Genomic DNA, 10,159 nt, shown 5'->3' with positions numbered 1-10,159 from the left:
TCCACCTTAACATCGAATCCAATTCCATATGCAAAACAGCATGTTGGAAGACAAAGACAGTTGACTTTCCCTCTGAAAGTGTGACCTCTGATTGGGTCAGACACATCTTAAAGGTGTGACCTCTTAACAGCTTAAAAACCCCTACCCAAGAACACACAGAGAGTTCTGCCGAGTTCTGAGTCTTGGGTTGAGTTGCGAGATGAAGTTCTGTTGTGGGAGTTGTTATCTGAGTTCTTATCTGAGTTGTGTGTGTGGAGCACACACATCTCTTAAGTTTTTCTTTCTGGATACATTCGAGTCCTTTCAGGATGAGGATGCTAAACTAGACGTTTCCAGCATACCTCTAAGTTTGTGCCAGGCCTAAGGCCTTGTCTTTTTCATTTACCAAGGATCATCTGCATCAAGCTGGTTTTTCTATCATCAATCCTTTCAGCCAAGATCAACTGAAGCCTTACCAAACTACATCAGGACACTTTCTTTTAATGGGCAAGACATGCAAGTATCATACTTAGTTTTATTCACTGATGCATCACGCATCATTATTCCCTTTTTACTAAGGTGCATTCGCATCAAGTAACTGATGCGGTTGGTTTTAGGCTTTGATCTGCTGAATTACAAATACTGCCATAACTTCATGCTTTATTCTTTTCTCTACTTAAACCTTTACCTTCTTCCAATGCTGAACTGTATGTATGTATGTATGTGTGTGTGTTTGTATGTTTAGAGTAGTATGGGGCGGTTTCCCGGACAGGGATTAGCATAATCCAGGACTAGGCCTTAGTTTAATTAGGAAATATAACTAGTTTTAACAAACATGCCTTACTAAAAACATTACCTGTGTGCATTTTGAGGCAAAACAAAGGGCACTGATGGATTTTAAGATATGTAAGTTCAAGTTGTTTTCAGTTTGGAAAGCTCTTAAAAATGTTTTAGTCTAGGACTAGTCTAATCCCTGTCCGGGAAACCGCCCCTATGTGTTTAGTTAGTCAATAAAGTCTGATTTTGTATCACACATGATGTTGTTTGTAGTTCATGCTCATAATCTGGAGTCACTAATCATTAAAGGTATCTATTTAGCTTTTCTGTGACTCTTAACTATGGCCAGGTGGATGTAACAAGCTCGCTGATTGGCTCTGATTGTACATCATGTGAAGATTTATAAATCTCGGATGAGGACCCAAAGAGTCACGGAAAAGCTAAATAGAGAGGCTAAAACGAAAAGCAAATCGAATAGCGAAAAGAATAAAGAGAACCAACGGGAAAATGAAAACAGAAATGTTAAACGGAAATGCCCTTTAAAATGCCTAATTTAAACCTGTATTTGTAGTTCAATTTATTATTACAGTTATTTATTTCTCTTTTCGCTTTTTGAAAAACATTTTGAAATTCCATTATTTAATTAAGAATTTGTAAATGCAAGTTAAAATGATGAACTTATTGAGTGTTTTATGTTGTTTTTGCAAAATGTTATATTAATTTGAACTATTTATTAATGGATTAATATTTCATTTCTACGTTATTTTTATAATCTCAGTTTTTATTGCATAATAAAATGTTACATAATGATTTCTTTTTGTTACTTTGTCTATTTATTTATAGATTAATTAATGCATTTTTAAACCAATGTATTAATTGCTATTTTTATTGTCCAGGTATTTATTAAAGTTATTAAGTTCTTTATTACATTTTGCATGACTCTTGTGGTCCTCCATAGTATGCAACAGTGCTGGGGAAAGTTACTTTAAAAAGTAATGCATTACAATATTAAGTTAATTGTAAAAAGTTCTGCAGGTGTTTTCTATGATCGCAAAATTGTAATTCAGTACATTATTTTATAGAATTAATTAAACTGAAAAGCAACTCGCATTACTTTTTTTAAAAAGTAACTCAAATATTAATATGTACATTTTTTAAGTAATGCGTTACTTTACTCGTTACTTTAAAAAAGTAATATTACGTAATGCACGTTACTTGTAATGTGTTAGCCCCAACACTGGTTAGCAACGTAGCTGGTTGGCAATGGGAAATTGCAACTTAGTTAGCAACTATATGGTTTTGGGAAACACATCCCAGATTAGGAATATATGGATAATTTTCCTTTAGTTTAGACATAGTTCCCATGTCCTGTCAGGAAATCACTAAATCTGTGCTCAAATATCAGCTCTGTTGTTAATACTTCAAATCAACCATGAGGTAGACACATAGATGAAGAGAAAAACAGCAGACAGGAGATGAAGTGATGTTGAATAAAATAAAGATGCTTTATTGAATCTTTGTTGCATTCTCGATGCTCTGACTAACTTTGACTAGAAGCAGATTTAGATGATGTTATTATATCAAAAACAGAGAGTGGACACTTATTGTTTTATAACATTATCGTGATGCTAAGAAAACCTTGCGATCCAGTCCATTACATAAGATTTTAATAAAATTAAGAAAAATAATGAAGAATAGAATAACTAGATAGAATAAAATGCATATTTTGTCTGGTTGTTGTGTTTGGTTGCACTAACATAATATATGTATATACCTGCGCGCGCATACATTGCCACGTCATAATTTTGTACAAACAGTAAAAGGGTTTATAGGCTATCTGAAAAGAACGAACATTGGAATGTCATGACTGAACAATCAGAATCTGGTATTTTACAGAGCCGTGTAATAAAACACAATAATTAAAATAAAGGTGAATGATAAAACAAATGAATATGTATAATCAACGACTCGTGCATTAAAGGTTTTTAAATGCATGACACAGAGACAAAGAACAACCTGACACGCTCTGCTGTAGATTTACAGTGGCGCCGGGAATGTGACGTAATGCTCAGATCTCATTGGTCAACCAAATTTGACATGATGGTTAAAATTTTGTTTGTTTTTTTCGTTGCAAATAACTGAGGTCAATGTAAAAATTATTAATAATAAAAGCTATTGTTTTCATAGACTGTTATAGCGTTGAACATTCATGCAGAATAGGACCTATACACGGTCAGTCTGGACTTTTAGATGCTATGATGATTTCAATGTATTTGTTCATCAGTATGTTTCTTCTGATGATTTTGAAGACTTTTGGCATGAGTGAATTTCTTCTCACAGATCAAGCAAACGTAAGGTTTCTCTCCAGTATGAACTCTCTGATGAGATTTTAAGTGAGATGAATAAACAAATGTCTTCTCACAATGAGAGCATTTGTAAGGTTTCTCTCCAGTATGAAGTCTCTGATGGGCTTTTAAGTTACCTGAATCCGTAAACGTCTTCTCACAATGAGCGCATTTGAAAGGTTTTTCACCTGTATGAATTCTCTGGTGTCTCACTAAACTGCTTCTAAGATCAAAACTCTTCCCACAAACATTACAGGTATGAGGGTTATCTCCAGTATGAACTCTCTGATGGTCTTTTAAGTGAGATGAATAAGCAAACGTCTTCCCACACTGAGAGCATTTGTGAGGTCTTTCACCTGTATGAGTTCTCTGATGTCTCACTAAATGTTCACGTCGACTGAAACTCCTCTCACAGACTTCACAGTAATGAGGTTTCTCTCCAGTGTGAAGTATCTGATGGGCTGTAAGAGTAGTTTTACGATTGAACCGTTTATCACAGTGTGAACATTGAAAGGGTTTCTCTTTAGTGTGTATTGTTTGGTGTGATTTTAATTGAAGTGAATCCCTAAAACTTTTTCCACATTCACTGCACTGATACGGACTGTCTTTGGTGTGTGTAAACACATGTGTCCTCAAATTATATGTTTGGCTAAATCTCTTCTCACAGTGAGGACACTTGTGTGGCTTTTCTCCTGTGTGAATTCTCTTATGAGAATCAAGATTTGCTTTGGTTCTGAAGTAATGGCCACATTCAGTGCAGTAGAAAGGCTTTTCAGCATTGTGTGTCCTCATGTGAAGTCTCAGATGAGATAAGGAGCCAAAATCCTTCCCACACTGCTCACAGTCAAACAACTTCTTCTTCTTCTTCTTCTTTTTCTCTCTGTGCTTTTCTGAATGAAGTTTCTTCTCTTGTAAGGTAGTAAAGCTGATCTTACATCTCCTGCAGGTGAAGAGTTTCTCTCCTGTGTGTTTTCTTTCATGTCTCTTTAAATGTCTCTGTGAGCTCAATGTCTCTCCACCGCTGATGCAGGAAAGAGTCGAGGACGTCGTTTCTCCATCCAAACATAATTCACTTTTCACATCTGAGAGAAACATGAAACAATTAAATTCACTTTTATTTACACAAAGAAGGATAAATTGAGATTCTATATCTTTTCCTATATTCACACAGAGAAAGCTGTCATTCCTGGGTCATTGCACATCAAATAAACCAAATTATGGTAACATACACAGCTAAAAACATAACTAGTCATGAACGACAAAGTATTAAATTCAATGCAGTGAGTAATCCACAATTTTGTAGTTGTACATCTTTCACAATCCGTATTGCATTAAATATGATGCAATCTGGTAATAACCATCGGATGTCATGAAGAAGGATTTATATAAAGAAATCAAGTATAATCTACATGCATATAAACAGTTATGTTTATCAATTAGTTAACCATTATGTATTTAGGTTGTCCTTTTACCAATATGCATTGCAATCATGTGTTGGAGAAGTTAGGCATACATTGTAAAGGTCTACCGCATAGTTTAAATGTCAAGGGTCAAAGAGGGTCTTAATATAATGAGTAGCCCCCGGGCTAATGGGGCATGGGAAAGAGACACTCAGTCTCCGAAACGATGACCTAGGGTGACCCTTACAAAAGTGATGTCATGTGTTTCTTTATGCTACACGCCTGAACATAAACTTATTGTGTTGAGCTTACATGGAGTTTGTGGGTAACCAACCCTATATATAAAAGCCATAGTACAGAGAGAGGCAAGCTGATCTTGCAGGATCTTCTCAGGACCACAGTTGGTTCAGAGATGGTTCAGCAGGACGGATTCTGCTTTTTTTGTCTGGATAATAAAAGTCTATCTTTTGAAAATGAAACTTAGTTACCGCTTTAGTATTTTATTCTTAAAGAACCCAAAAAGAAAACCACAACAATTGGCACCCCAGATAGGACTGGAAAATGCCACAACAATTGGTGAAGTGGTTTGTTTTAATCCGAATATGGGTATCAAATACTTTACCATTATATTTTTATGTTTTTCTATATGGATATAATAACCAGTTATATGTATCACATAGTGTACCATTGTGTGTGTAGGAAAATTACCAGCATGCATTGGGTAGGGACAAAAGATCTACAGTCCCAGGAATGAGACCACCATGTGTTTCTATATGATATAAACCATATGTTTCTTCATGTTACAAACCCTTGGGAATAGAAGCATATGCTAAGGTCAATGTAAAGGTCATGGATTGCGTGCGAAGACAGGCTTAAATACTGTGGTACAAGCAAAAGTTTTTCGGTGAGTCTTGGAGTTTTTGCAGGACTGCTCGGCTTTTATTTGTCTGGTTAATAAAAGTCTATCTTTTGAAAATGAAACCTACAGCTTGAGTATTTTATTCTTAAAGAACCCAAAAAGGAAAACCACAACATTGGCGATGAGGATGAGATAGGAAAAAGAACAGAACGTGTCTCAGAATAAATTAATCAAATGTCAGACAAAGAAAAAATGTTATTTAAAGTGACAAGCTGGAAAGAGTGCATCTTTAAGGGCCAGTTTTTCAAAAAGTTTAATCTGGATCAAAATTATCCAGATTTGGAAATCCCATGTTTTGCTATCCAGGATCAGGTAAACCATCTCACTTTCGTCTTGGTTTTTCAAAGCAAAATAGGATTGGATCAACCTGATCCAGATTCACACTTTTTCAGATTAGCAAATCTGGATTACAATTGTTTTAAATGGGATCACATGTCAATGTTGACTAAAAGCTATACAACATGTCACTAAGTGTTTTACTTGAAGAGACAATAAAACACAACTTTCCCTTAATTTTTCTCTTAATTTTTTTTAATTGAACATTGTCTGTTCTTCTGGCCCACAAAAAACAAACAAATATAGTTTATACCCAAACACGTGAATTTTAAGTCATAAAGAAGCTAAATGTCTGGTAGTTTACATTTGTAGAGATGTCGGTTGTTAAAACTACTTTTGACTGTTTGGTCTCTAATGATTGTGATTGTAATCAATATACTTTACAGTGCCCAATGATAGCTAAAGATTACTTTTCTTAAAATTAAATGATTTGCTATTGACTGCTCTATGAGGGATTTATATGGACTTTTTTCTTTCTTAATTGACTGGAACGTTGAAATGGTATAGCTCAATGTTATACTTTATCATTATAAGGATTGAACTTATCAAGAGCAACATTTCAACAAAAAATGATACATTTATAAATATTACATGATAGAAATGTTGTATTGTAGACTCTAGATACTGTAGGTTTGTATGTTTTAGTAAAATCTTTTTAGAAGTTTAATTACATATTTGTTCCTGAAAACCACCCTTCTGCTGGGAACAAAATTATCCTACTTTTTGGGATCAAACAAATACCAATCTTACAAAAAAGTTTTGAACAACACAAAGTGACGATTTGATCCAGATCAAAACCTACATTGGATTTTTTGATCCAATCCAAATTCAGAATCCATTTTCTTGTTTTGAACAACCCATTTTGAAATTTTGATCTAATCCGATAGCCGAAATCCAAATGGATTACTTTTGAACAACTGGCCCTAAAAGATACCTCGACTATGAAGACTTGTACACTTTTGAAGCAATATTGCTCTATATCATCACGACTATGATTAGGCCAGTGGCACAAGGATGAAGGCTTGATATAGAGCGATATCACACGCTTACAAGAGCGATATTCCTTTTATATAACTGTTTGACGGTGCAAACTTGAAAAACGAAAACAACAACAGAATGTTTTTAAAGCCTCTTTGGTGAGCAACTATTTTCTACCACCATGGATAAAACATACGCTCCAGATAAAGAGAAAACAATTATTTTCATTGCCTTATTCACAAGGATGACATGATGTGACATTATTGCACTAGTTCCTCAAAAGTTTACATCCAGGAGCTCTGATCTTCGAAGGGATTAGGGCACAGGGATAATCACTTCCGATTGGGATTGACAGACTGATTTTGTGCTAGGGAACTGATAGACACACGTGAAGTGTTTAAAATCAGAGTTTGTGCCCGTGGATGTGTGTGTGCGTGACCAATGACCATCCTCTTCAGTCAAAGATATGCGAGCGTATGGCTCAACTATTTTTAATGATCTATAAACAGGAGGTGTCAGAATGATACAAACAGGATGCCGTTACTGTGATGATACTTGTTGAATATTGCATGGCTAGAAAAGGCTCTTACCCAATCAGATTCAAGTACCAGAAAGAAGAGTTATATTTGCATTTAACTACTTAAAATTCATTGATAGAAACACATTAATATTTTCATTACTTAAAAAAATTAATAGAGACAGAGCGCCGTTATGCAAATTTGAAAACCACGCCCACCGGGGGGGAAATCAATCCAACCGTCTCCATTGACTTTGTATTGCGAGAAGCCGCCTCCTTGTCATTTCTGGCTTATAACAAAAAACTGAATAATGCCTAAAAGCTGATGTGTGACAATATGTACAGCTAACAAGCCAGAAATAAGTTTTTATAAGCTGTCGAGCCGTAAAACCCAGTCTTTAAGGAGAATAAAGTGGATCGCCGACTGCGTTTCCCCCTGGTGGACGCAGTTCTACTGGTGGAAGTGCTGTGGGGGGTTGCCTGTGTCCATTTTTGTGTCTTTAGGCGCTCGTTTTTTGGGGTCGACAGCTTATAAAAACTTATTTACAGATTAAACTTAAAAACAGAATAATACCTAAAAGCTGCTGTGTGACAAGGTGTACATCTAACACGCCAAAAAAATAAATAAATAATTTTTTGTAAGCTGTCGACTTCAGGGGGCGAGCGTTTGGACACGGAGGTGGAGGCAGGCAACTTTTCATGGTGCTCCTGTTAGTAAAACTGCGTCCAATAGGGGGAAACGTAATCGGCGATCCACTTTATTCTCCTTAAAGACTGGGTTTTACGGCTCGACAGCTTATAAAAACTTATTTCTGTGTTCTTTGGCTTGTTAGCTGTACATATTGTCCCAAAGCAGCTTTTAGACATTATTCAGTTTTTTGTTATAAGCCAGAAATGACAAGGAGGCGGCCTTTTGCAATACAAAGTCAATGGAGACTGTTGGATTGCTTTCCCCCCCGGTGGGCGTGGTTTTCAGGTTGTGACGCGCTGCGCTCTGTCTCTATACTCATTTTAACCTATGGAGGCCGCCATTATGTTTATATGATGTTTAACAACAGCTAACTATGGTTAAAACTATAGTTTTTCATGTAAGAATTTTTATTTTCCACACACTTTTACCTCTCTTATTACCTTTATTTTGATCTTTCATTAGTATGATTTCTGTAGTATTCTTCATGTATATTACTCTCTGTAAAATGTGATGTATTTTTTATGAAATATGGACCAAATACGGCCACATGCTGTCTGTGTGCGTTTATAACTCTCATCTACTGTTTTACATTATTTAATTTTATCTACTGATTGAAGACTCGTTAATCACGTTTACCTCACCTTTATTGCAACCATTTGACGTCATGTATAGTGATGAAAAACACAATGGCAGCCTCCTATTAAAAAGATTTTAAAAGTTTATTAAAACTATGACCTTTGTACTTTTGATTTTCACATTCATATTGCTAATCCCTGTGTTAATCTATTAAACTATACATGTGTTTATATAACCAGGGTACCTTTAAACAATCGCTCATAGCTTTCCCTCTCTTAACCTACAATTAATTTCACCATGTCATGATTTTTCCCAGATCGCATCACTTATGGTAACACTTCTAGAATGAGATGAAGACATTTTTGTGTCTTTTTTAAAAGCCAACATGCCTCAAAAAGATGTCATAATCTCTCCGTTAAGATTTTTAGCCTTTTTCGTCTTTTGGTTTGTGACTTAAAACTCCCTTTTATAAAACAATGACAGTTATGAATAAAAATACAACTATAATTAAGGAGACATACCTGAGAGAATAGAATCATGACCATCATTATGTTTGTCTTCATATTCATCTGCTGTGGCTTCTGTTCTAATCTCAGTTTGGTTCCCACAGTCCTCCAGTTTGACTGAACACATGTTGAGTTTGGTGTGCAGGATCTGCTGCTGTTCTCCAGCGTTACAGACAGAATCCAGAGACTCTGTGGAGGTTTGATCAGTAGATTCATCATCCTGTAAGTCCTGATTACTGTCACACACTGTAGTGTCCTGAGCGTCTGTGTGCTTTGACTCAGTATAACAGAGTAAAGTCAGACTGAGCTCGGAGTCCTGTGTGGAAGATTCACAACAAACACACACAGAGTAAGATTAGAAATTATTTGATGTTGTCTGATTCAGGTAAAGGATGTTTAAGCTGTACAAACCTCTCTCTTCAGTCCTTCATCTCCTCTTAACCTCAGCTTTGTCTCCAGTAACGCCACCTCTTTCTTCAGCTGAGAGATTTCTGTGATGAAATCATCAATATCCAGCATGGACAGATCAGTTCCTACTGATTTACAGCACATCACATCCATCATCAACACTAAAATACACAGAGACAAGACTCTGTTTAAAACACTCAAGAGAGAAAAACACTGAGGATACACAAACACATCACACGCGAGCTCGCTCTTTCTTTCTTTCTTTCTTCTTTCTTCTTCGTCTGTTTTATTGGCGGTTGGCAAACCAACTTAAAGGTGCATTACCGCCACCTACTGGACTGGAGTGTGAGCAGCAGATTAAATAAAAATAAATAAACTTAAAAAATAAAAAAAAACTTATAGTCTGTCAATTAATCCAGTAGTTTTAAGAAATGTTATTAGGCAGTCTACACACTTATAAGTTGATTTCCCCAATAAATACTCCATTGTCATGTTTTGTTGTCCAACTTGATTTTCCAACTTCCTTCTAGCCTCCTCATATTCCTTACAGTGTATCAGAATGTGTTCTACAGTCTCTTGAGCTTTACAATAATCACATAATCCAGTAGGATGCTTCCCTGTTCTGTGCAATGATTGATTTAATCCGGAATGTCCAATTCCGTAATTGCCATCTGTTCTTTTGGATTTCTTTCTTTCTTTCTTTCTTTCTTTCTTTCTTTCTTTCTTT

General features: G+C 35.7%; 1 protein-coding gene across 1 annotated transcript; it reads right to left on the bottom strand.

Annotated features, from left to right (window-relative positions):
• Positions 1 to 2,237: 2,237 nt before the first annotated feature.
• Positions 2,238 to 10,159, bottom strand: LOC129445307 (uncharacterized). Its single transcript, XM_055206493.2, has 3 exons — positions 9,436 to 10,159; positions 9,040 to 9,340; positions 2,238 to 4,183 (listed from the first exon to the last, which is right to left on the bottom strand). Exons 1-3 carry the CDS (start codon positions 9,586 to 9,588, stop codon positions 3,021 to 3,023), a joined length of 1,617 nt encoding a protein of 538 aa, XP_055062468.2. The 5' UTR covers positions 9,589 to 10,159; the 3' UTR covers positions 2,238 to 3,020.

The sequence above is a fragment of the Misgurnus anguillicaudatus genome, chromosome 3 (genome assembly GCF_027580225.2).
Source record: "Misgurnus anguillicaudatus chromosome 3, ASM2758022v2, whole genome shotgun sequence".
Taxonomy (NCBI): domain Eukaryota; kingdom Metazoa; phylum Chordata; class Actinopteri; order Cypriniformes; family Cobitidae; genus Misgurnus; species Misgurnus anguillicaudatus.
Note: the sequence above shows the minus strand (reverse complement) of the source record. Positions and strands in the feature narration are given on the sequence as shown.